The following is a 27,592-nucleotide window of genomic DNA, read 5'->3' on the forward strand; positions in this document are numbered from 1 at the left end:
CATGGGATCAGATTCAGACTGGATTTATGCAACTGCCAGGTGTGTGTGTGTGTGTGTGTGTGTGTGTGTGTGTGTGTGTGTGTGTGTGTGTGTGTGTGTGTGTGTGTGTGTGTGTGTGTGTGTGTGTGTGTGTGTGTGTGTGTGTGTGTGTGTGTGTGTGTGTGTGTGTGTGTGTGTGTGTGTGTGTGTGTGTGTGTGTGTGTGTGTGTGTGTGTGTGTGTGTGTGTGTGTGTGTGTGTGTGTGTGTGTGTGTGTGTGTGTGTGTGTGTGTGTGTGTGTGTGTGTGTGTGTGTGTGTGTGTGTGTGTGTGTGTGTGTGTGTGTGTGTGTGTGTGTGTGTGTGTGTGTGTGTGTGTGTGTGTGTGCGCGTGTGTGTAAGGTTAACTAGTTGTAGAAACGTGTGAATCGATAGATGGAAACATTGAGGGCACGGTATTTGGATTTCTGAATGACCGCGTGTGACCGAGTGTGAGTTTCGTCGATTGATTATCACATGCATGTTCCATCGGCTCTCTCACTTCATTACAGCTCGTTCAGGATGTGTGTTTCAGCCGGTCGCTGAAGGTCACCGTGGGAACGAGAGTTTATCTGCAGGGATGTGTGAACAGAGCCACGAAGGACAAACAAGAACAAGTCATTTAAGGTCTGAGACACTTCACCAGAGAGGACGCATTCTGAAAGGTCCCTTTGTCCTTGAAGTAACGTCTCAGTCTTTTATGTTTTATCGATGATGCCCTTGAACGCTTTTATACATATTGTCATTTTATTTTAAAAGGCTTTTAATAATGTTTTATTTATACATTTTTTGGGCATTGAGGCTTATTTAATTTCACTCTATTTTAAAAAGAAGCCTTTTTTTGGTGGCCATTTTGTCCAACAGCTGCATTATTCTGTGGTGTGAATGTGCTTATTGTCAGTTATTATTTTAGATGACACACGCAATATATTCATTAACGCCAAAAGAGACCTTTCCGTAAGTCAGGGGTCTTTTTCTGTTTTGATACAACAACATGCAACGTGCACAAATCCAGCTCCAATAAAAACAAATCCCAATTTGGTGTTGACGAAGTTGAAATATGAGTTGAACTTAAAAAACATCACCGAACACATATCTAATCTATTTACCCCGTCCCTGGTTCCCAAACCGTCCCCTGAGACCCATGCGTTGACAGAATGCATGTTCTCATCATCACTAAACTGAAATGTGACTGATGACGATGTGAATGAATTGTTAATGAGAGCGAATGTTAGAGCCACTTTCCCATCAGGCCTGAATGCTTAATCACGTCTTAATCAAAGCTCCTCCTCGAGTGCAAAGCCGTCAAGAAACATCAGGCACGATAACGTCGTTATTCATCTCCTTTGGATTGGTTTCATGACAGAAATCCATCTGGGACTTTTCCTTTTTCCGGAGTAAACCCTTTTATATGACCTTATTCTTGTTCTTTACACAAACATTGTATTCAGAATGAAGAACCGGGGGGGCGGTGGAACTCAAACACACAGTGGGCCAAAATAAAAAAAAGGGTGCTAGTGGAGGGCTGGACTGGTTCAATGTTTCTTGCAGAACTTATTGAAATGAACTTATTGCACATATTAAACCTGGAACTAACAAAGCTTAAATTATTGCCTATAAAAACAACATTACATAATCAGCTGCTTTCATTTCTTATGGCTCGATCTGCAGCTTTTCTGAGTCACTTCTTATGAGTACATTTCCCCACAGGCCAACAACAGCTTCAACAAACTATTCCCCTCAAAGAGAAACCAAACATGCCCTGCTGTCCTGAGAGAAAGAGCAGAAGGAAGCATCCATTGAGCTCAGTGTGCTGCTCTGGGATGCTAGCTCAGATACTTGGCCTCTCATCTCGGGAGCAAGGTCATCAATGTTTGGGCTCCGGCTCTGAGCGGAGGAGACCCTCAGGATGGAGGAAAGGCGTGAGAGCAATATAACGGCGGGCCAGATCTAATAGGAATTAGAAATTATCCTGCGGGCCGAAATTAAATCCACCACGGGCCTGATTTGGCCCCCGGGCCTCGAGTTTGACACCTGTGCTGTAAACACTTCTTCAGCACTGTTCAACACAACCACTTATTCTACTTTTGCTCAACTCATCGCCACTTGTTGCTTCTGCAAATCCTCGTTTCCTCTCCCGCCTCTCATCCGTTCTTTCATTCAGTGTTGTTGTTTTTATTTGTACTTTCCCGTGTGCCACTCCTCCAGCCCTTTTGCCCTGCTTTGAATGGAAGAACATCCTTTCATTTGTCTCGTCTGACCTTTCTTTCCTCTCCATTCTCCCCGCAGCTCTTGCTCTCATTTCTCTTCACCATCTCTCCATCTGTGCTGATATGTTCTGTTTTCCCTGGCAGCCGCTCAGTGATGGAGAGAATGATCACATGTGAGCAGTAGAAGTCAAACAAACCCGACACACACACAGACAAAGGGAGATGCAGTTTAAAGCAGGCTGTGGATTATATCGGATAGATGCCCTTTTAGGCCGAACAGAGCGCAGCTTTAAAGGGCTTTAGGAGGACGTGGCTATAGTTTCCTGGATGGCGTTGTGTGTCAGTGACGGTGGACACATGCACACTCATGCACACCCTGGATTGGTTTACACGTCAATGTTCCCAGATGATCCACGCTGCCCCAGAGCATCACTGACACACCCCCTCGCTCTCTGCACCTAAATACTCGCTGACCTGCTTTCTCTAAGCCCGTCGCTCGTGATCAACTTAAAAAAAAGAAAGACGTTTTGTGGGACTGTGAGGTGAACAAAGACGCAGCCTTTAGTGGAAGCTGTGACTCTGATGCCTCTCTGTGTGCTGGGAGCTGTGCGAGTATTGGAAATCACAAATCAATACGTGTTTGTTTAGCGAATTGGAAAAGGCAAGGACTTTCAATTATTTTTCTTTCCCTCCCTTTTCTCTCTCTGACGTCATCACCGTTTGTATTTAAAGGGGACCTATCATGCAAAATGCACTTTGTGATGTCTTTCATACATAAATACGTGTCCCCGGTGCGTCGGGGAACTCACGCAGCGTCAGAAAATAAAACCCTCTCTCTTTTCCTCCGTACCCACGTCTTTTAAAAACGGGGGAACATCGAGCGGATACAAATTTGCTGCCGATCTGACGTCAAATCGGCGGCGGACCCAGAGAAAGTTGCCATCAGAAACAATGCCTGACGTGTTTTGGACGTAATCTCGTCTTTGTTTACATTAGCAAGCCTCGCTAACACTCAGAGCTAACCTGTACTGGAGAGCACGTGTTTAAAAAGCAGGAAATAAAAAAAGAACTCACCTCGTGATAAACCCGCAAGAGAGAAAGCCTTTGAGCTCCAACCTGTTTCAGAGATAATCCTTGATGTGGTTTAGAACAGGATGGCGTTTTATCACAGCAGAATTTAACTCTATCTCCGGTAGAATTCTGATCAGGCATTAGCTCCGCCTCCTCTTTTTTTTTTTTTTTCAAGCTAAGGACCCAAAATCCGCGTTTCTCTAGCAGCTGTAATAGAGGGGTTTGAGCAGTATGAGGCATGGCTACAACGGGTCCACTTTAAGGTGTGCGCAGCTTTAAGGTCGCCAAATAAGACCACATTCTTAAAGAGGTCCTTTTCTGCTTTTTGGGGTGTTCCCTCTCTTGTAGTGTGTTATACAGTATAGCTTTTGGTGCATGTAAATGGTTTGAACAGGATACAATCCTGTAATGGGCTCCGGCTAGCGCTCCAACACATTGTACGCGACACATTGTGCGGAACATCTCTAAGCTGGTTCACCAATCACAACAGAGACGGCCAGCTAACCAATCAGAGCAGACTGGGCTCTGGTTTCAGACAGAGGGTGAAAAGAGGTGCTGCAGCATGAGAAAAATAAAGAGCTTTTTGAACATTACAGCATCGAAACATGCTGCGGTAGAAGAAGCACAACATACGAATATAAACCGGGAAGTTAGCAGAATATGTCCATTTAAAAAAGTGTCTTTCTTCTTCGACACCTCATATCTGTCAGCATGTTCTCCCGAGTCTCACACGTTGTTTGTAAAGTCTCTCCTCACCGCTGTAATCCTTGTGCGAGTGTGTTTACAGGACTTTGTGCCAACATTTAAATCCTGAAATGTTGCTCCCTCAGTTAATCAGAGGAGCCTTTGTCAGACTTCCTGCTGCAAACACTCAGCTCTGGTTCCTGGGAGATTACAAGAGAGGATTAATGGCCTCGCCGTAAAGCAGTGGTTCTCAAAGTGGGGGGCGCCGAGGCATGACAGGGGGGGCGCGAGAGACCAGGAGGATTATTATTGGTTATTTAAAAAAAAAATCATATTTTGAAAAATTATTGATTGAAATAATATGATGCAGTACTATTACGTCTGGGTCTCTGTGTTTCATTAAAGCTCGGCTCTGTGTGTGTGTGTGTGAAACGAGCCATTTTGTGTGCGTGCGCGAGAGAGAGAGAGAGCGCACCGGTACCGGAGATCGTTGTTGTTAGCTTCTGGTGCTAGCGAGCTACGCTAACGGATATAAGGAGTTGTTTCAACAACAAAGTGGAGGAGAGACTCTCAGTGTTATCTCAGTGGGTCTCAAACGTTTTGGTCACCATTAATGTAAACAATTATTTCCAAGGGACACGTTTATATGATCATTATAGTTATAAAAAAATAAGAGAATAAATGAAAAACAGGTATGAAATACTATATGACATTAAAAAAAGAATAAAGTTTAAAAGGGAGTGATTTGTAAAATATCCATAAAGAAAAAGTAAATCTGTTTCCAGGTGTGTTTCAAATGGGTGCTGAGAGATGTATCCATAGATCTCTCATGTTGCTCTCAAAGTGCATCAGATTGATGCTTTAACTTCAATATTTAAAAATCTTCCCGGGGAGCATGCCCCCGGACCCCCCTATGTGAGGTCCACACACCACCTGTAAAAATAGCACTTGACCCCTGCTTACACCTATATGGCGTGCGTGCGTGACGGGAGATGTAGTTCATTGAGAGTTTTCACACAAACAAAGTGTTACTTCACAGTTTTACGACACATTTAGATTTTTTTGACTTGCAAAATTATCTGTTAAATTGACAAACATCATGTGTGTAATTCGTGGCACAATTCAAACGGGATCTAAAGATAATCTTTCTCTCTCATTGACTTCAATGCATAACTTTTCCGAAATAACATCCCATGGAGCTCCCCGGAAAGGGAGGGGCTTCGCCTCTCTATATAAAACCAAACATTGTTGTCTTGCACACAATAGAAGCCTTGGAGATCAACTTCCTGCTGATTGACTAATTGACAGCTCCAAAAATGTGTTTTTTGGAACAAGAAGAACCAAAATAATGTGTGTTGTCCAGACGGAGTGACGGCAGTTCCCTCGTTCAGTAAACACACCTCCCTCCTCTGATTGATATTTTAAAAACCTCCTAAATGCTAAAATGGTTTCCTAGTTTCACACTGTACAGTTTTACAGTCACACGTCTGCACGCCCACAGCCTCCATCCCACGTATTACAGTCTTTCCTTGCAGCCAGCTCACCGGGCTAAATAAGGATGTGAAGATCAGGAAGACTGTGAGATGCCATGTTGTCCACATTTAGAGGAGCAGATTAAAGTGAGCGGGCCGGCTCCTCCGTTCTGAAACAAAGTGAAGAGAGAAACTGTGAAACTCACAAACCCAGAAATACACAAGTGAACGCCAGGATTTAAAGTCCTCCTGTTGGCGTGTTCAAAACTGTACAAAACCGCAAGATACTGATTGTTCTAAGAACGGAAAGGAAGCATTTTGGATTTTACCTTCAAAACTCAGACTGTGTGTGAACAATGTCTTCTCAGATGATTTGTTTTGATGTTTTTTAACAAGCCTTCTCGTATGAAAGCTCTGCAATGTTTTAATGCTTTCTTTTGTTCTGCGGCGATTACTTTGATATGGTTATTTTACGGGCTGCTTTGTGTGCTTGGATACCACAGGCTTCTGATGGAAAACCCCTCCCTGAATAGTGAACTCTCCAGGCTCGATGTTCTCTTTTCAAATGTCCTCAAAATAAAACGCTAGTCTTTTATTTGTCACAAAATGATATTGTGCAAATATCTACCTTCAGGTTATGTTGAGAGTAATTACACATTCTTCTTAACGTGTAGTAACACTTCTTCTTGTTTGACCACCTGTCTTTGTCTTTTTCCCAGGATCCATCGGTGCAGAAAATTGGCGGGGGCAGGAAGAAGACGGTGTCCTTCAGTAGCATTCCCTCTGAGAAGAAGGTAAAGCAATCTCCTATGTAATGAGACAACAACAAAAGAACGGTATTTTTACATTTATCTTGTCATTTGACGATATTCTCCGATATGTTTGTGAAGTCCTCTGAGTTTTGTGATACTGGGCTATTTAAATACATTTTAATTTAATTGAATATAATGTCCTTTTGTACTCATAACCAGGCAAAAGTACACACATCCATTACTCAAGTAGAAGTACAGATACTCGTGTTTAAAAATACTCTGGTGAGGGTAGAAGGACTAAAAGTAAAGAGGCTTTGAAGTGTACTTCAGTAAAAAGTACCCATAGCTAGCAGCTGCTTTAAAGAGAATAATGACCACGCACCAAACACACATTCAGACTAAAGGAACCAGCTGTTTGGGAAATGTGAGAAGTAGAAAGTTCAGGTATTTGAGTTCAACATGTAAGAAGTAGAAAGTACAGGTATTTGAGTTCTACATGTAAGAAGTAGAAAGTACAGGTATTTGAGTTCAACATGTAAGAAGTAGAAAGTACAGGTATTTGAGTTCTACATGTAAGAAGTAGAAAGTACAGGTACTTGAGTTCAACATGTAAGAAGTAGAAAGTACAGGTATTTGAGTTCAACATGTAAGAAGTAGAAAGTACAGGTATTTGAGTTCAACATGTAAGAAGTAGAAAGTACAGGTATTTGGGTTCAACATGTAAGAAGTAGAAAGTACAGGTATTTGAGTTCAACATGTGAGAAGTAGAAAGTACAGGTATTTGAGTTCAACATGTAAGAAGTAGAAAGTACAGGTATTTGAGTTCAACATGTAAGAAGTAGAAAGTACAGGTATTTGAGTTCTACATGTAAGAAGTAGAAAGTACAGGTATTTGAGTTCAACATGTGAGAAGTAGAAAGTACAGGTATTTGAGTTCTACATGTAAGAAGTAGAAAGTACAGGTATTTGGGTTCAACATGTAAGAAGTAGAAAGTACAGGTATTTGAGTTCTACATGTAAGAAGTAGAAAGTACAGGTATTTGGGTTCAACATGTAAGAAGTAGAAAGTACGGGTATTTGAGTTCAACATGTAAGAAGTAGAAAGTACAGGTATTTGGGTTCAACATGTGAGAAGTAGAAAGTACAGGTATTTGAGTTCAACATGTAAGAAGTAGAAAGTACAGGTATTTGGGTTCAACATGTAAGAAGTAGAAAGTACAGGTATTTGTGTTCAACATGTAAGAAGTAGAAAGTACAGGTATTTGGGTTCAACATGTAAGAAGTAGAAAGTACAGGTATTTGTGTTCAACATGTAAGAAGTAGAAAGTACAGGTATTTGTGTTCAACATGTAAGAAGTAGAAAGTACAGGTATTTGTGTTCAACATGTAAGAAGTAGAAAGTACAGGTATTTGGGTTCAACATGTAAGAAGTAGAAAGTACAGGTATTTGTGTTCAACATGTAAGAAGTAGAAAGTACAGGTATTTGGGTTCAACATGTAAGAAGTAGAAAGTACAGGTATTTGAGTTCAACATGTAAGAAGTAGAAAGTACAGGTATTTGAGTTCAACATGTAAGAAGTAGAAAGTACAGGTATTTGGGTTCAACATGTAAGAAGTAGAAAGTACAGGTATTTGGGTTCAACATGTAAGAAGTCAAAGTGAAAAGTCATCAGAAAAATAAGTAGTGGAGTAAAGTACTGATAGAAAATGTACTTAAGTACAGTAACAGAGTATTTGTACTCCACTACTTCCCACCTCTGATGGTTGACTCTCCCCCCCAGGTGAGCAGTGCAGCCGACTGCCTGGCCTTCATGCAGGGGGGCTGTGAGCTGAAGAAGATCCGGCCCAATTCCAGGGTCTACTGTCGGTTCTTCACGCTGGACACAGACCTCAGCTGTCTGCGCTGGGAACCGTCCAAGAAGGACTCGGACCGCGCGCGCCTCGATGTGTCCGGCATCAGAGAGGTCCGCACGGGGAAGAGCACCGAGACATTCCTCCACAACGGACCAATCACAGAACAGCTGGCTGAGGAAGCTGCCTTCTCCATCATCCATGGGGACGACTACCAGGTACAGAGAAAAAAACAGTTTAAATACTATACACATACAAAAAAGAATGTACTATAAGTCTGTGAAAGATTACTCGAAGTATAGAGTAACACACAATGGAAATACTCAAGTAAGCTACCTCACAATGTGTACTTAAAAGTCCCCTATTATGCAAAAAACACTTTTGTATGTCTTTTATACATCAACATGTGTCCCCGGTGTGTCAGGGAACTCCTGCAGCGTCAGAAAATAAAACCCTCTCTTTTCCTCCGTACCCACATCTCTAAAAACGGGGAACAACGGAGCTGATCCAGATTTGAGTCCGATATGACGTAATATCTGAAATGTGGACCCACGGCCCAATCAGAAAGCTGCTATCAGAAACAATGCCCGACTGTTCTGGACGTAATATGTTCGGTGTTTACATTAGCATCGCTAACACTCGGAGCTAACCTGTACTGGAGAGCATGTGTGTGAAGAAGCAGGAAGTAAAAAGGAACTCACCTCGTGGTATAACCGGCAAGAGAGAAAGCCTTTGAGCTCCAGACTGTTTCAGAAATAAATCCTTGATGTGGTTTTGAACAAAATATGGCGTTTAATCACGGCAGAAATTAGCTGAGTAGATTTCTCCCGCATGAGCTTTCGTCTCGGTTTTTTTTTTAACGCTAAGGACCGGGGCTGAAAATAGAGGGATATGAGGCTAGAATGGGTGATCTCATAGGCGGATTTTGCGGGGGGGCAGGGGGGGCATTGCCCCCCCTAGTGGCTGAAATATGTTACAGCATTACTACTTCTAAAACTGTTCCAATACAAATATTTCGTATATAAATATTTTAATATAGATATCATATTACATATTACATATAGATGTAATATAATGATTGTTTCAATAAAAATCTGAATAATATCATGTTTTGTTTGAAATAATTTCATTTTTGAGCAGTCGCATGTTGTGACGTGTGTGTGTGTGTGTGTGTGTGTGTGTGTGTGGTGTGTGTGTGTGTGTGTGTGTGTGTGTGTGTGTGTGTGTGTGTGTGTGTGTGTGTGTGTGTGTGTGTGTGTGTGTGTGTGTGTGTGTGTGTGTGTGTGTGTGTGTGTGTGTGTGTGTGTGTGTGTGTGTGTGTGTGTGTGTGTGTGTGTGTGTGTGTGTGACGTATGAGGTTAAGGACACAAGTTCCCTCGCTTTTTTTTTTACATACAAGTGATTCAGCTATTGTATTACAATAAGATATGCGGCGATTTTTAAAACGTCCAATTTCTGGGACGTTTAAGGCGTCTCCTTCTGCACTAAGTAGGACACTTTAATAATATTGTAGCGTGTTCAAGTAACCAAGGGATACAGTAGTTATCGAATAAGTATAAGATGTGCACAGTTATGATGAGTTATACAGATGTAATGCACTGTTGTTGGGGGGAGAGACCGCCCCTTCCATATGAGTGTGTGTGTACGGCGGGCATGAGGCGGGCATGAGGCAGGCATGAGGCGGGCATGAGGCGGGCATGACGGGACGAGTTGTGTTTGTATGTGGAAAAGTCATACTCAGTGCGGTGAGCGCTGGCTTTATTGCTTCTGTATCCGTAGCACCCCACGCGATAGTTGGGACTGTGTGACGTCAGTAAAAAAGGTTTCCCCCCCCAAGCGCAAATGTCAAACTCCGCCTATGGGTGATCTGTTTGGTATTTTGAGCAAAACACTTCATAGACATGTTTTTTATATATCTGAGACCTGTAATATATGCCTACAATTATTATAATAGGAAACCTTTAAGTGCTGTTCTTCAGAGATGGCAAAAGTACACACATCCTTTACTCAAGTAGATGTACAGATACTGTTTATAAATACTCTGGTGAAAGTAGAAGTACTAAAAGTAAAGAGGCTTTGAAGTGTACTTCAGTAGAAAGTACCCATAACTAGCAGCTGTTTTAAAGAGTACCTGACCTCCCTTTATATTAATAGAACAATAATGTCATTGTTAGCTAATGAATGTTTCCACGGCAACATGACAACGTTTCCATTGGTCCCTCTTCTTTAGAGAAGACCAGGAAGTGATGGATACACGGATCGTGTTCCAACCAATAGGCACGCAATGACTCTGAAGAATAATGATCACGCACCAACACACATTCAGACTAAAGGAACCAGCTGTTTGGGAAATGAGAGAAGTAGAAAGTACAGGTATTTGAGTTCAACATGTGAGAAGTAGAAAGTACAGGTATTTGAGTTCAACATGAGAGAAGTAGAAAGTACAGGTATTTGGGTTCAACATGTGAGAAGTAGAAAGTACAGGTATTTGAGTTCAACATGTGAGAAGTAGAAAGTACAGGTATTTGAGTTCAACATGAGAGAAGTAGAAAGTACAGGTATTTGAGTTCAACATGAGAGAAGTAGAAAGTACAGGTATTTGTGTTCAACATGTGAGAAGTAGAAAGTACAGGTATTTGAGTTCAACATGTGAGAAGTAGAAAGTACAGGTATTTGTGTTCAACATGTGAGAAGTAGAAAGTACAGGTATTTGAGTTCAACATGTGAGAAGTAGAAAGTACAGGTATTTGAGTTCAACATGTGAGAAGTAGAAAGTACAGGTATTTGAGTTCAACATGTGAGAAGTAGAAAGTACAGGTATTTGAGTTCAACATGTGAGAAGTAGAAAGTACAGGTATTTGGGTTCAACATGTAAGAAGTAGAAAGTACAGGTATTTGAGTTCAACATGAGAGAAGTAGAAAGTACAGGTATTTGAGTTCAACATGTAAGAAGTAGAAAGTACAGGTATTTGGGTTCAACATGTGAGAAATAGAAAGTACAGGTATTTGTGTTCAACTTGTAAGAAGTAGAAAGTACAGGTATTTGAGTTCAACATGAGAGAAGTAGAAAGTACAGGTATTTGAGTTCAACATGAGAGAAGTAGAAAGTACAGGTATTTGTGTTCAACATGTGAGAAGTAGAAAGTACAGGTATTTGTGTTCAACTTGTAAGAAGTAGAAAGTACAGGTATTTGAGTTCAACATGTAAGAAGTAGAAAGTACAGGTATTTGGGTTCAACATGTAAGAAGTAGAAAGTACAGGTATTTGGGTTCAACATGTGAGAAGTAGAAAGTTCAGGTATTTGTGTTCAACATGTAAGAAGTAGAAAGTACAGGTATTTGAGTTCAACATGTAAGAAGTAGAAAGTACAGGTATTTGAGTTCAACATGTAAGAAGTAGAAAGTACAGGTATTTGGGTTCAACATGTAAGAAGTAGAAAGTTCAGGTATTTGTGTTCAACATGTAAGAAGTAGAAAGTTCAGGTATTTGTGTTCAACATGTAAGAAGTAGAAAGTACAGGTATTTGAGTTCAACATGTAAGAAGTAGAAAGTTCAGGTATTTGAGTTCAACATGTAAGAAGTAGAAAGTACAGGTATTTGAGTTCAACATGTAAGAAGTAGAAAGTACAGGTATTTGGGTTCAACATGTAAGAAGTAGAAAGTTCAGGTATTTGTGTTCAACATGTAAGAAGTAGAAAGTTCAGGTATTTGGGTTCAACATGTGAGAAGTAGAAAGTACAGGTATTTGTGTTCAACATGTGAGAAGTAGAAAGTACAGGTATTTGAGTTCAACATGTTAGAAGTAGAAAGTTCAGGTATTTGTGTTCAACATGTAAGAAGTAGAAAGTACAGGTATTTGAGTTCAACATGTAAGAAGTAGAAAGTACAGGTATTTGTGTTCAACATGTGAGAAGTAGAAAGTACAGGTATTTGTGTTCAACATGTAAGAAGTAGAAAGTACAGGTATTTGTGTTCAACATGTAAGAAGTCAAAGTTAAAAGTCGCCAGAAAAATACGTAGTGAAGTAAAGTACTGATACCAGAAACACATACTTAAGTACTGGAGTGTATTTGTACTGCACTACTTCCCACCTCTGCTGTTCTTGAGTAAATGTACGCATCACTTCCCCCCTGCTCAGTAACGTCTCTCTGTCTCTCCACAGTCTCTGGATCTGGTTGCATTGTCTGCAGACGTGGCGAACATCTGGGTGACGGGGCTGCGCTACCTGCTGGCTCACCCCTCAGTGATCGGGGGTGCGAGGGGAGAGGGGGGCGTGGGAGGGCTGGGTGAGGGGGGGTGTGTGGATGGGAGTGTTGGGGGGAGGATGAGGAGCGAGTGGCTGGCAGCAGAGTTCTCTCAGGTCGATGAAGACGGGTACGGCATCGTGTCGGAGGACGTGGCCGTAGCTACCATCTGTAAACTCTGTCCTGGGATCAGGGATGCCAAGGTGAGGGGCTCTCAACTGTTTACATTTAAATAAAACATGTTTAAGTATTTTTATTGTATTGTTTTTTTCTAATTACATTTTATATATTTTAATTAAAAGAATTAAATAATATATACACATTAATATGTTTTATCTGTATCAGGTGACTTCATAAAGCACAAGGACATACATATAATCCTATTAGGATTCAATTATATAAAAGAAAATAGAAAAATATATTAAAAACTATTAAAAAAAGTAGAACTTTATATTTTCATGGAGGCCAAGGTGGGCGTCCTGAACTGTTTTTAAATGTAGTTAGTATTTTTATTTTTTACAATTTTTAGATAGTTTTTATTACAAATATTTGTTGTTGTCTTTTCACAGATTTTTTGTTGTTGACATTTTTATTAACGTACAAAACCACAAATAGTTCAGTATATTATTGAATTAAAGACCCATTGAAAAAATAAGAAATACAAATAATAATAAAAACAAGCAAACAACAACAGTGACATTCTAACTTATTACAAATATTTTTATAATAAATACAAATTCATATTTTGTATCTGTATCAGGAGAACAAGGACATGAATATTGTCCTATCAAGATACAATTATATACAAAAAACTTGCAACATATATCCAAAAAGTAGAGATTCATATTTTAATAAAAATAACGATATAGTACAATGATTTAAATATAAGAATGATTTAATATATGTAGGTTGAACATTCATACATATCAGAGGAAGGTTGTATACATAATATACGTCAAACAATAAAAATGAGTTTGACAGAAAGCATTGCACTTGTTAGTCGCTTTTATCCAAAGCGACTAACATACTGTGGACAGTCCCCACAGGGACACAACGACATGCTGACTGCAGTGGGGTTTGAACCTGTGACCCCCTGATCAGAACACCAACGCACCATCCACTGCGCCACACGCCTCCACATTAGTTTTAAATGATTTAATATCTATAGATAATCTTGAGTCATTTGGTCCACGCTCAAATAACTTGTCCCAGTTGTCTTGCTTCAACACAGCTCAGATCCTCCATGTGGTGGAGTGAAGCAGAGGAACACACTTCATGTATGAACATCTCAGTAATCAGTGTGTGTGTGTGTGTGTGTGTGTGTCGCCTCCCTTCACACGCTGCAGGAGAGGTTTGTTCTGTAACTGCTGCAGAACATTTCATCCCCCCCTCCACAAAGAGATCAGTTAGACACCATCTGGGTTCTTCTCCCATATTTCCCTTTTCTTTAATGCTGACTGAACAAAGAATCGGAAAATATGAAAATGGAAAGACATGACTGCAAAAACACATTTACGCAGATTATACCAGAGAGGAGATTACTTTCTGAGCCCAGGGTTAGATGCATCGATAGAAGAGGAAGCATGACAGAGAATGATTTATCATCGTGTATTTAATGTGGGTCACTTTAATATCCTTATTCAAACTACATCACTGACGTTTAATCTCGCGTCAATGGGTGCATGAGGTGCAACGTTGTCCTTGCTCTAAGAAATGCTGTTTTCAAACACGTACAGCGACTTTATATTTGTACGATACAGTGTTTGTGTGAAATGTGAAATGTGTATGCATTATTTCGTTCTGAAAGGATCAGTCTCCAGGTTGGAGAAAAGTGTAGAAATGTGCAAATGATACGCAGGAATGAATGGAAGGTGTGGAGCACGAGGAATGTCTCACGAGATGTCACGGCGTGTGCATTAATATAACTAATAAGAATAATAATGGATTACATTCTTTAATTAGAGCGCTTTTACAGGTGCTCAAAGCGCTTTGCAACTACACATTACACATATTAGACATGTCAATACTGTGGACATTACCCACAGGAGAGAATGTGGGTAGAGTGTCTCGCCCATGGACACAACGGCCTGACGCGGTGGCGGCCGAGGCGGGTTTCGAACTGGAGTTCCCCAACGCCCCTTGATCTGATGATCAACGCTCTGACTGCGCCAACACCACCCAATAGTGTGTAGTTAAAGAGTCTGTTGGTGGGGGTCCCGGGCATATTGACTGGGATTGGTTTTATATCATTCATTTAAAGCAGGGGTGTCAAACTCAAGGCCCGGGGGCCAAATCCGGCCCGCGACTTCATTTTATGTGGCCCGCAAGAGCTTGCAAAGAATATAACACGTTTATTATACGGTTACATGCCGCTTTACAGAGGCATGTTGCGCATAAACTACATGTCCCACAATGCATCTTGTTTTGTGACATGCACACTGAAGAGACTTGCAATTATTTGCCCTAGACTTCTGCTTTCAAACTTAGTTAGTTATTACCCTATCCGATAATAATCCAATTCAGAGGCAATAATGTAATATATAATACATTATTTTATATATATATATGTATTTGTATATAGTCTTAAAGTTACAACCGGCCCTGTGAGTGCAGCCATAATGCTGATGTGGCCCGTGATGAAATTGAGTTTGACACCCCTGATTTAAAGTGCTTAACTCTTTCATTAATATGTACCTTGTTTGGCTTTGTTGAATACTCAAATCTTATTGGTCAACGAAGACATTGAGTGGTGGTATCAAACCACTGCTAAGGATGCTCTGATCTTCGGACCATGTCCAAACGTCACTCCAAAGAAAAACTTATTTTTAGCAACGTCACCTCGGACCCAAAAACCACATTGCTGAAGTTACTCCATCGGAAACGCCATGCAGCACTTTTTCTATTTAGGTGGAGATCACTGCCGTCATGTTTAAGTTACCGTGACTACAGTTCTAGTTGGTGCCGCAAAAACAGACCATTTCTTCTTAGTTGAAGTGAGTCAGTCGTGCACTAATGTACATCTCCCAAAGATATTGAAGTGACTGTTTGTATATATTGATTGTTGTGCATATGTATACATGTGTCTGTTGATTGTGTACATATAGGATATACATATTTATATATATTTGTTTTTGTATTCGGCATTGTGGGAAAGGGGATTTGGATCCTCTGTCTGTACACACAAACTGAAAGATTGACAATAAAGATGATCCGTATACGACTCGCCTCCCTCCTCTCTTCCTCTCAGGTGCGTCAGCGCTTCAAGGAGATCCAGCGCACCAAGGAGAAGCTCACCTCCCACGTGACCCTGGAGGAGTTTCACGAGGCGTTCGGCGAGCTGTGCACCCGGCCCGACGTCTACTTCCTGTTGGTGCAGCTGTCCAAGGACCGCGAGTGTCTGGACCCTCAGGACCTGCGCCTCTTCCTGGAGACGGAGCAGGGTTTATCTCTGGCGACCACCGAGGGCTGCTGGGAGCTGCTGAGGCGCTGCGAGCCGTCTGCTCAGGGCCGGGAGCGAGGCCTGCTGGGATTGGACGGATTCGCTCGATACCTGCAGTCTGCAGAGTGCCAGCTGCTGGACCCCGAACACCTGGGGGTCTGCCAGAACATGAACATGCCTCTGTCTCACTACTACATCAGGTGAGGGGCTTGTATTTACTCACTTATAGCCAGATGCATTATTACAGAAACCACGTTGTTACAGTTACACTTGTGTTAAAAAGACAAAATAAGGCAAAACTGAATCCTACGCTGCTTCGTGTCCAGCAGCATAGGATTACAAAGCAAATGTTGGAGGTAGGATATTATTTGGAGTATTGTAATACTCAATAATAATTATGCTCCATTTCTTGTGTCCCCCAGCACCTCGTACCGCTCCTACCTGCTGGACGATCAGGTCCACGGCCGAGCGGACCTGGGGGGTCTGATCAAAGCTCTGCAGACCGGCTGCCGCTGCATCGAGCTGGGAGTCACCGACGGCCCAGAGGGAGAGCCTCTCCTGGGGGTGGATTATGGTCCAGACATCTCCCGCCACCACCATCACCACCACCACCAGCACCACCAGCACCACCACCACACCCCAGTCACTGTGCGCTCTGCTCTGGAAGTAGTCAACAAGTACGCCTTCCTGTCCTCCCAGTTCCCCCTGCTGCTCTACCTGTGCCAGCGCTGCTCTCCGGGACAACAGCGCACCTTAGCTCAGCATTTAAAGAAAGTCTTCAGCTCCCGTCTTTACACTCCGGAGTCTCTTCCTGCCAGCCTGGGGGGCCGAGCCACAACCTTACCCTCCCCCGAGCAGCTGAAGGGGCGCATCCTTATCGTGGGGAAGAAGCTGCCTCAGGAGCAGGACGCATCTGAAGGGGAGATATCTGAAGAGGACGAGGAGATCGGAGGAGGGGGTCCTCTGGCCGGACGAAGAATGACCATCCCTGGGGAGGAGGAGCTGGGCGTCGTCTTGGTGGTGCCTCCTCCGTCCCAACCCAGGAAGCTACGCCTCCACAAAGACCTGTCAGATTTAGTAGCGATCGCTCGTACGGGAAGTCGCAGTTTCTACGCCCAGAGAGCCACCTACAAACCGCAGCAGTCTCCCCCCAGCAGCCCCTCTTCTCCTGGGACTCCTTCCCTTCCTGAGCCTCCTTGTTGGACGCTTTGCTCCCTGGGTGAAGGGGAAGGAGGGCGCCTGACCACTGAGAGCCCGGAGGACCTGGTGATGTTTACCAAGCGCACCCTGACCCGGGTACGACCCAGCTCTGTGCGTCTGGACTCCAGTAACCCCAACCCTCAGGGGTACTGGAAGGGAGGGGTCCAGCTGGTGGCGTTGAACCAGCAGACCCCCGGCGCCATGCTGGACCTCCACAGAGGACGCTTCTCTCAGAACGGAGGCTGTGGGTACGTTCTGCGCCCGGCTGTCATGAGGGACGAGGTGTCGTACTTCAGCGCTCACACACAGGGCTGCGTGCCGGGAGTGCCCGCTCAGACTCTGAGGATTAAGGTGAAGATATTTATATTTATATCTAATGTTCCACTTGCAATGCAGAAAGCACATACAGATGAAATCCACTAAATACAACTAGGACATAGTAGAGTTATTATCTACGGACATTAAAAGACACGTAGTAAAAGAGTGGAAAGAAAAAGATATCAAACCTTGAACAAGTTGCTATGTACGACTTGAGGAAAGGTCTTCACACGTGGCACACATGTCCACTTGGACTCACGGGTGAACTGATTAGGTTTTAGTTTTGAAAGGTCAAAAACATGGAGGTTAACTGCGCCATTGGTTGGTCGAGGCATGTAGCCATGAGGCAGTGAACTCTGTTTTGTTTGTTTTTTCACATAAGACCGCATACAATTCACAGAATGAAAACATCAGAAGTGCAACAGGAGAAGTCAAGAAGTCCCCTTAACGTAAGAAGGATGACAAACAAGGACAAACATCAATTTGAAAATCACCTGAAGAGCATCTGGTGTGTAGGAGAACGCCAAAGGCCTCAAACATCAGGACAAAATAGTCAAACACTAATTTCTCTCCTTGAAACGTTGCTGTTATTAACATATTAATAACTTCGAGTGGAGAGCCTGTCGTGTGCGGGAGTCTTTTGTTCTGCAGAAAATCCACAAACAAGCACTCGACATGAGGAGAACAACTAACTCTGATCAGGAGACAACAGTCAAATCAAAACAAAGGCATGCACGAACAAGTGCCAATTATCCCAGTCTTTCATCCGCGTGTGCGTGTGCGTGTGCGTGTGCGTGTGCGTGTGTGCGTGTGCGTGTGTGTGTGTGTGTGTGTGTGTGTGTGTGTGTGTGTGTGTGTGTGTGTGTGTGTGTGTGTGTGTTGGTTCATGAATCTGAATCAGGTGTATTACCAGGTAGGTTGACACGTACGAGGAATTTGACTTGGTGTCCCTTAAACATCAACGTATAATGGATGTACCACCACTTCTCTGTGTTTCTCCGCTCAGGTGATCAGTGCCCACAACCTGCCGAAGCCTCAGGGCTCGGGGGCTAAAGGCGAGGTCATCGACCCGTACGTGGTTCTGGAGCTGCACGGCGTCCCGGCTGACTGTGCAGAGCAGAGGACTCGCACCGCCGCTCAGAACCAGGACGACCCGCTGTTCGACGAGACCTTCGAGTTCCATGTAAGACCTTTTACACCTGGGAGGGTTTCTGTCTCACGCGACAGATGCTGCTCGGTTGGTGATTGGCACTTTGCTGAGAATAATGCCGTTTTAGGATTGTGTGAAACCTGGAAGATGCTCATGTTTTGAAAACAGGTAACTCTTTCTCGCCGATTTGGTGATTGCAAGTAAGGCTCTCTGCAGTGACCAAATAAGGCTCTTTGTTTCTAGCACGTAGGGCAACAGCCTTTTTAATGATAATAACAAAAACAATCTTTATTTTTATAGAAACGATGCAGCTCAAAGTGCGTCGACACTTTGGCACACAACATAAAACAAACTGAAAATAAGACGCCATTCAGACGCTAAAACATGCAACATGTGTACAGTATATGACAACATGGAATAATAAGGGTTATATATAATGTTTTGGCAAGAGAATAAATACAATAAAATAAGACAAAAGTTCATAATGGATAACCCGATAAGTAAAAGCAAGACAGAAATAAAATAAAATTGAATATAAATCCAAAAAATAATAATAGTAATAAAAAAAAACAATAAAGAGCGATATTGCTGACTAAACTCCATGTTACAGAAGTATGTGTTGAAAAAGAGTTTGCCTCTTTAAAGGTCCCATGACATGGCCATTCCTACTGATCATTTCATTTCATTTTCATTTCAATCTTTATTTCGAACAGATTAAAAAAATTAAAAATAACAAATGTGAAAAACAGAATACTGTTAAAATACAGTATTTATCCACATTCATGATACAAAAAAGTCTTCATATAATAATAATAAAAAATCATATGTGTCCGAAAGGAGTAGGAGGAAGCAAATGCTTATTAATTCCCACCCCTTACTTGATCAATGATTGTCCGTTATTCTTACATTTACATTTATACATACATATACAATAATTTCTCATCTTCAATCACCTCTCTTCATTCTCATAGTTTTCCAAAGAAGTGTTTCTGTGCATCCTTTTAAACTGAATTATGCTTTGTTTTATCTCCTGCTCCAAAGCATTCCATAAAACCACCCCACAGGTTGTTAAACTCATACTTCTCAGAGCTGTTCTGACCTTGAGTTGTTTAAAATGTAGATTTCCCTCCCCTTCCGGTGGACCTCCATGGGACCTTATTTCGGAAAAATTATGTATTGAAGTCGATGAAGAGAGAAAGATTATCTTTCGATCCCGTTTGAATTGTGCCACAAATTACACATACGATGTTTGTCAATTTAAAAGATAATGTTGCAAGACAAAAAAATGAAAATGTGTCATAAAACTGTGAAATAACACATTACATTACATTGCATTTAGCTGACGCTTTTATCCAAAGCGACTTACAATAAGTACATTCTACCAGGAAGATACAACCTTGAAGAAAACAGAATCATATAAGTACATCAGGTTTCATAGAGCCAAGCATTTCAAGTGCTACTCAATTGGCTTTAGATAAGCCAGTCCTTTATTAGTATATAAGTACTCTGTTAGCAGTTCTTTGTTCGTAATTATATCGCTCAAAGTGGAGTCGAAAGAGATGAGTTTTCAGTCTGCGCCGGAAGGTGTGTAAGCTATCTGCTGTCCTGATGTCAATGGGGAGCTCATTCCACCATTTTGGAGCCAGGATAGCAAACCCACGTGTTTCTGCTGATGGGAACTTGGGTCCCCCTCGCAGCGAGGGTGCAGCGAGTCGTTTGGCTGATGCAGAGCGGAGTGCACGTGCTGGGGTGTACGGTTTAACCATGTCCTGGATGTAGGAAGGGCCAGATCCATTCGCAGCATGGTACGCAAGTACCATTGTCTTGAAGTGGATTCTAGCAGTTACCGGAAGCCAGTGGAGGGAGCGGAGGAGCGGCGTGGGAACATTCAGGAAGGTTGAAGACCAGACGAGCCGCTGCATTCTGGATGAGCTGCAGAGGTCGGATGGCACATGCAGGTAGACCAGCCAGGAGGGAGTTGCAGTAGTCTAGGCGTGAGGTGACGAGAGCCTGGACCAGAACCTGCGTGGCTTTCTGGGTCAGCTGGGGACGTATCCTCCTGATGTTGTAAAGCGTGTATCTGCAGCAGCGGGTTGTAGCAGCGATGTTTGCAGTGAAGGACATATTGTTATCTAGGGTCACACCCAGATTCCTTGCATTCTGAGTCGGGGAAACAATAGAGGTGCCGATGTTGATTGTTAGGTCACACACACACACACACACACACACACACACACACACACACTTGGATGAAAGACTGGGATAAGAGTGGGACACTCTTTTCCCGGAAGGAAAAGCAGTTCAGTCTTGTCAAGGTTGAGCTTGAGGTGATCAGCGGACATCCACTGAGAGATGTCAGCTAGACAAGCAGAGAGGCGTGCGACGACCTGGGTCTCTGAGCGGGGAAAGGACAGAATTAGTGTACAAGGAGAAGAGGAGGGGACCAAGAACAGAGCCCTGAGGGACCCCTGTAGTTAATTGACAAGGGTCGGACTCCGACCCTCTCCAAGTTACCCTGTAGGTGCGGTCTTTGAGGTATGAGGTGATGAGGGAAAGTGCAGAGCCTGAAACGCCAAGTTCTTGGAGAGTGCGAAGGAGGATCTGATGATTCACCGTGTCGAATGCAGCAGACAGGTCCAAAAGGATGATGACAGAGGAGAGGGAGGCTGCTTTAGCAGTGTGCAGTTCCTCAGTGACAGCAAGGAGGGCAGTTTCTGTGGAGTGACCTGCCTTGAAACCAGACTGGTTTGGATCCAGAAGGTTGTTCTGATGGAGATAACAGGAGAGTTGTTTAAAGACAGCGCGTTCAAGTGTTTTAGACAGGAACGGGAGGAGAGAGACAGGCCTGTAGTTTGTAACATCAGACGGGTTGAGAGTGGGTTTCTTTAGGAGAGGATTTACTCTTGCCTCCTTGAGACTGTTTGGAAAGTGACCAGAAGTTAGAGAAGTGTTGATGAAATGGGTGAGAAATGGTAGAATATCACATTTGTTTGTGTGAAGCGCTCAATGAACTACATCTCTGGTCTCGCAGAACAACACACGTCACCAAGATGGCCGTCACTACTGTCTTGTCAAAAAAGTGATTGACTACCCTCACTCTCACCACAATGAAACACGTCCAGAAGAATGTCATGCAAAGCTGCCTTCCTTTGATTCTCTCTGAACTGCCTGGTCTTTTTAATGTTTAATGTCAACCATTTGTGCAGATAGCATGAGGTCGAACAGATCGCCGGTGCAAATGTAGCGTTAGCATTTCTCCCCCGGGCTTAAATTGTGTATTATAGAATGATCACACCGGTGACAGAACTCTTCAATGGGTTCACGAAATATGACTACTGCTCTTATTGTTTAACATGTTGGGTTACTTAATGTTACTTCATGTTAAGGCTAATACAAATGACAAGGCTAAGACTGTAATGCTAACTAACGTGCTTGCTACTAGCTAGGTAGCTAACTTGATCCAGCCACTCCTGGTCCTTTCATCAGACGGGAAGCAAAAGAACGAGCAAGACCCATTGCTGGTATGATAACAACCTGGTACTAAGCACACAGGCATCTTGTTAAAGTTATCTTATCTTAGCCAGCTGATCTTAGCTATCTCTTATTTGGTGGAGGAAAACAATTGTGACATCACTTACGCGACTGGGATTTGTAGTCTTTCTAGTTGCGTATTTTTCATAGTCTTATATTTCAACAGTTTTACGACAAACTGTGACTTTTTTTACATGGAAATGATTTTTTAAGATTGACAAACATCATATGTGTAATTCATGGCACAATTCAAACGGCATCGAAAGATAAGTTTTCTCTCTCCATTGACTTCAATACATACTTTTTCCAAAATAAGGTCCCATGGAGTCACGCCCGCAGATGGGCGTGACTTCGCCACTCTATGAACAATGTTTTTAATTTCCCAGGAAGTAGATTATGTCTTGCTCTGTACATGATGTGTGCCGTTTTAAATTTAACCAGATCAGTGAACTTCAATATGTGTGACTTCAAAAATAATACATTAGTGTGTTCAAGATATCCAACATTATTGATAACTCTTATAGCCCTTTTTTGTAATGTCCATAACGGCTGTAGGTTGGTTTTTACGCGTTTCCCAAAATCTCCACACAGTAAATCAGATATGGCAATATTACTGTTATATAGAGTATACAATGAGTTGTAGTCCAGAATGTGTCTTAGATTTACATCGTTCAATGTTCCAAACTCACATTGGTTTCTCACAGCATCTCTGTATAGTGTGTCTATTCACTCTCTGTCCTACACGCCTTGTCGGAGCTCCTGCCCCCCCCTATGAGCTCACTGTGCTCTGATTGGTCCACTCGCCCACTCTGTCCTGATGAGTCCACCACCGTTACAGCGGAACATCAGTGATTATGTGTTACTATGGCGTTTGTTAGCAACCAGGAAATGACACCAGTAAGGACAAACAGGTGAGAATGCTGCGTGGGGTCTGGGTGCCGTGTTGGCGGGATGTTGCGGGGCTCGCTGCTCCGCCCTTTGAGGCTCGAGGAGCGGACAGTGTGAGCTGGATTACTGGTGACGCGGGAAGGGGGGGGATTGCTGAGTGGGCTGCAGCACCCCCATCTGCGAGGCTCCACTAGCGTCTTCCCCCCCCCCCCCAGCGCGTCACAGTTTTGCCGCTGAGAGAGAGAGTGTGTGTGTGTGTGTGTGTGTGTGTGTGAGGAGCTCCACAGATTGGTCACTGAGTCCATTTGGGTATGGGCACGTCACTGTACCCAGGAAGAAGACATCTCCAACGAGGCGTTCTGGGGCAGCACAGACAGGTCTTTTCTGTGTAAGAGTTTGACTCGCTACAGGGTGTACTTTGAGGGTTTTGACTCAGACCGTTTACATGCGGAAAAGCTTCATAACAACAAGGGGACGGGTGATAACCGGAAAAGCATGACATGGGACCTTTAATATTTATTGCTGTTTCTTGAGTTTGGGAGTGAAGTGGATAAAAGCCGCTCCCCCATATTTTGTTGAGGACCTTGAAGGTGGGGTAGGTAAGTTTGAGAAACCGGCTCGAGATACACTTTTTGTTATATTCCATGGAATGCTCTCAACATCCCGATAGCAATGAATATCTTAAGTGCTTTGACAAAAAATCCATAAACAAATCTGTGGAAGCCGTGGCGCTGTAAAAAGCACGACCAATCATCTGAGCCGGCTAAAGTAACTGGATGGCCTACCTGCCTGTCAGCCTTCCATCGGGGCACACACTTATCTCGTGCCCTCATTGGTCATGTGTGTGTTCGTGTGTGTTGGGGGAGGGGCTCTGTGAGGAAGTGGCAGATTTTTTCCGGTTGTTTTTTTTCAAATTCTAGCGCACTCAAGCTGCTTTCTCCAAAAGTACCTACCCCACCTTTAAATAGCACTGCAAAGTATATATTTAATATATAAAATAGTGCATGATGCAGCAGTAATACATCTCTATCAGAAGGAAGTAATTATTGGCATATGGATTTGGGTGAGGCTTCAGTAATGTCGAGTCACATTAATCCCTCTTTTAAAGAAGCAAAACATTTTTCTAATGAGCCGGGACAAACATAAAGCTACTCTTAATGTTGTTATGCAACATAAAATATGAAAGTACAGCATATAAAATCAACTTCATAGAGAAATAAAAGTTTTGTGAGACACTGAAATACAACTTTTCTTACTTCGTTAAATTGGGGATGTTGAAATGCACATCCCAAAATGTTAGATACTGAGAAAAGCAGCAGGCTGTTCAAGCCTATAACTGCATGACAGCTCTTCATCATAATCCTGTTAACCATCCGCTAAAGAGCAGAAATATTATTTTAAAATTAGAATTTTCTATATTTTGTGTCTTTTTTCTAAGAAAGATTAAATGTCCCAGGATCCGAGGATGTATATAAGTCCCATTTAAGTCATAATTTTAACTTAAAAATACAATAAATCCTGTAAATCTGAAGCCTTTTTGTGAATGAGTTAATCCATTAATATAACATGCATGATTTTATTGCGTACACAATTAGTTTTTTATTAATGGGCATTTAAAAGTGCACTAGGTTAAAGATTTATATGATAAATATGTATTCATATATTACATAATTTATTTTTCGAGCACAAGAGAAAAAATGTCAACAGCATAAAAGAGGCTTATGTGATTTTGGAGAGGTCCATGTCGTCTCCTGAAAACAGAGCGCCGAGTGCTCAAGGGCGGCAAGATTTAAATGAGGGTGCTCCTAATAATATACTTACTGTACATCTGCAGGGAATTTATTATAAGAGACGGGACCTGATGTCTGTTGTGCTGATGTGACTTTTTTAACCGGTCACGGACATCAGTGTGGCTGAGCCATGAAGACTGTGTGTGTGTGTGTGTGTGTGTGTGTGTGTGTGTGTGTGTGTGTGTGTGTGTGTGTGTGTGTGTGTGTGTGTGTGTGTGTGTGTGTGTGTGTGTGTGTGTGTGTGTGTGTGTGTGTGTGTGTGTGTGTGTGTGTGTGTGTGTGTGTGTGTGTGTGTGTGTGTGTGTGTGTGTGTGTGTGTGTGTGTGTGTGTGTGTGTGTGTGTGTGTGTGTGTGTGTGTGTGTGTGTGTGTGTGTGTGCGCGCGCGTGCGCACGCCGGCTCCAAACTAGTTGTGTAATACACAGCAATGAGTCAGCATTTTGGCACTTCCTGTTGCTTTGTCATAACATTTTTTAAACATGTCTTTGGTTAAAGGCATTAAATAAGGTATGTGGTTAACACAAGCTGAATAGATAACATTTTTCTCTACGATATAAACTATGTCAGTAAATACCCCATTGGTGAATTTAAAAACGGCGGTTGCTAACATGTGTCTAAATCTGGGGCGGTTATAGGGGGGGCCAGGGGGGGCCAGTCCCCCTTTGGCCCCCCTAACAATGAAACTTTTTTTTTTTTTATTAATATATATTTTCTGGTACTCGGTTTGCCAAAGACTGCAGGATTTTGTTGATGTAATGTGAGATTGTGCAGACAGACACCCTTATGTAAAGTAGAGATGTAACTGTTCATTGCATTTATTTTTATATAAATATGGTGTTAGTGCAAACATTGCACTATAACTTAAGCTGAAGCTAACGGTAATAACTATAAGATCTATCTGAAATAAATAAGTGCACTGAAACAAATACCAATAACTGTATTGCATTGTTTTCTTATGCGCAATTACTTCATACTGTCTAGTTCTCTTTTTCGTCCTGCATTTATTGTGCCCCCCTCAGAAAAATAACTGGCCCCCCAGTGGCCCCCCCAGTGAAATTGGTCTAGAACCGCCACTGGTCTAAATGAGACGACTTAACGTCATCACGCCCAACATTAGCCTCCTTTAGCTTAGTGGTGGTGCCGTGAAGTCATGTGACCGTGCTGTAGTTCCTTTATAGCCCAACGTTAGCCACCTTTAGCTTAGTGGTGGTGATGTGAAGTCATGTGACCGTGCTGTAGTTCCTTTATAGCCCAACATTAGCCTCCTTTAGCTTAGCGGTGGTGATGTGAAGTCATGTGACCGTGCTGTAGTTCCTTTATAGCCCAACATTAGCCTCCTTCAGCTTAGTGGTGGTGACGTGAAGTCATGTGACCGTGCTGTAGTTCCTTTATAGCCCCACATTAGCCGCCTTTAGCTTAGCGGTGGTGACGTGAAGTCATGTGACCGTGCTGTAGTTCCTTTATAGCCCAACATTAGCCTCCTTTAGCTTAGCGGTGGTGACGTGAAGTCATGTGACCGTGCTGTAGTTCCTTTATAGCCCAACATTAGCCTCCTTTAGCTTAGTGATGGTGACGTGCAGTCATGTGACCGTGCTGTAGTTCCTTTATAGCCCAACATTAGCCTCCTTTAGCTTAGTGGTGGTGACGTGAAGTCATGTGACCGTGCTGTAGTTCCTTTATAGCCCAACATTAGCCACCTTTAGCTTAGCGGTGGTGACGTGAAGTCATGTGACCGTGCTGTAGTTCTTTTATAGCCCAACATTAGCCTCCTTTAGCTTAGTGATGGTGACGTGCAGTCATGTGACCGTGCTGTAGTTCCTTTATAGCCCAACATTAGCCTCCTTTAGCTTAGTGGTGGTGACGTGAAGTCATGTGACCGTGCTGTAGTTCCTTTATAGCCCAACATTAGCCGCCTTTAGCTTAGCGGTGGTGACGTGAAGTCATGTGACCGTGCTGTAGTTCCTTTATAGCCCAACATTAGCCTCCTTTAGCTTAGCAGTGGTGACGTGAAGTCATGTGACCGTGCTGTAGTTCCTTTATAGGCCAACATTAGCCACCTTTAGCTTAGTGGTGGTGACGTGAAGTCATGTGACCGTGCTGTAGTTCCTTTATAACCCAACATTAGCCACATTTAGCTTAGCGGTGGTGATGTGAAGTCATGTGACCGTGCTGTAGTTCCTTTATAGCCCAACATTAGCCTCCTTTAGCTTAGCGGTTGTGGCGTGAAGTAGTTCCTTTATAGCCCAACATTAGCCTCCTTTAGCTTAGCGGTGGTGGCGTGAAGTAGTTCCTTTATAGCCCAACATTAGCCTCCTTTAGCTTAGCGGTGGTGAGGTGAAGTCATGTGACCGTGCTGTAGTTCCTTTATAGCCTTACAGTACGTTAGCTTTTTACTTCAAAACTCATAAAGTGGTGTTAATACGAGGAGATTATCCTGCTGAATAAAATGTGTTAGTATCATAAATGTGTGCCTGCACCAGCGTTATGATGATTTACCTTGCTGCATACTTGAGTGTTAGTGGTGATGAGAGAAACTGAAAGGGTGTAAAGTGAGAAGATGTGAGGAGAGTGTCACAGTGCACAGATTGAGCCTGATTTTACCCTGCAGTTGCTCGCCCTCCACTAATTTCACTATTCAGCTCGAGGTCACGACGCCTGATTAATTGCCATCAGTTGGATTTCTAGCTTTTTCAGATTTTTTTGGTCAGCTGTCTTACAGTGAGCAGTTTCCCACACAGTTGCTGTCAAACGATCTGTTATTAACTGCAGTAGTTTTAATATTACTGGAGGAGTATTTTACATACTGAAGCTGCTGTGATTTGAACCTGAACCTGAACTTCACTGCAGAACAGAATCTGCCAGACAGCTCCATATTTTCCTTACTTTATGAAAACGAGGTTATGTTTGCTGCTCGGTTCGCCATCTGTTTGTCTGTCAACAGGAAAACTGAAAAAACAACTGCCAGGATTTGTATTAA

General features: G+C 42.8%; 1 protein-coding gene across 1 annotated transcript in view; it reads left to right on the plus strand.

Annotated features, from left to right (window-relative positions):
- Positions 1–6,171: 6,171 nt before the first annotated feature.
- Positions 6,172–27,592, plus strand: part of plcl1 (phospholipase C like 1) — a gene marked incomplete at its 5' end in the record, with an annotated part of 32,410 nt that continues 10,989 nt past the window's right edge. The window contains 6 exons of the mRNA XM_034076943.1: positions 6,172–6,246; positions 7,986–8,273; positions 12,219–12,503; positions 15,548–15,939; positions 16,162–17,290; positions 18,264–18,440. Coding sequence (XP_033932834.1) covers positions 6,172–6,246; positions 7,986–8,273; positions 12,219–12,503; positions 15,548–15,939; positions 16,162–17,290; positions 18,264–18,440 — 2,346 coding nt within the window. The remainder of the gene's footprint in view (positions 6,247–7,985; positions 8,274–12,218; positions 12,504–15,547; positions 15,940–16,161; positions 17,291–18,263; positions 18,441–27,592) is intronic.

Source organism: Pseudochaenichthys georgianus, unplaced genomic scaffold, assembly GCF_902827115.2.
Source record: "Pseudochaenichthys georgianus unplaced genomic scaffold, fPseGeo1.2 scaffold_1141_arrow_ctg1, whole genome shotgun sequence".
NCBI classification, from domain to species: domain Eukaryota; kingdom Metazoa; phylum Chordata; class Actinopteri; order Perciformes; family Channichthyidae; genus Pseudochaenichthys; species Pseudochaenichthys georgianus.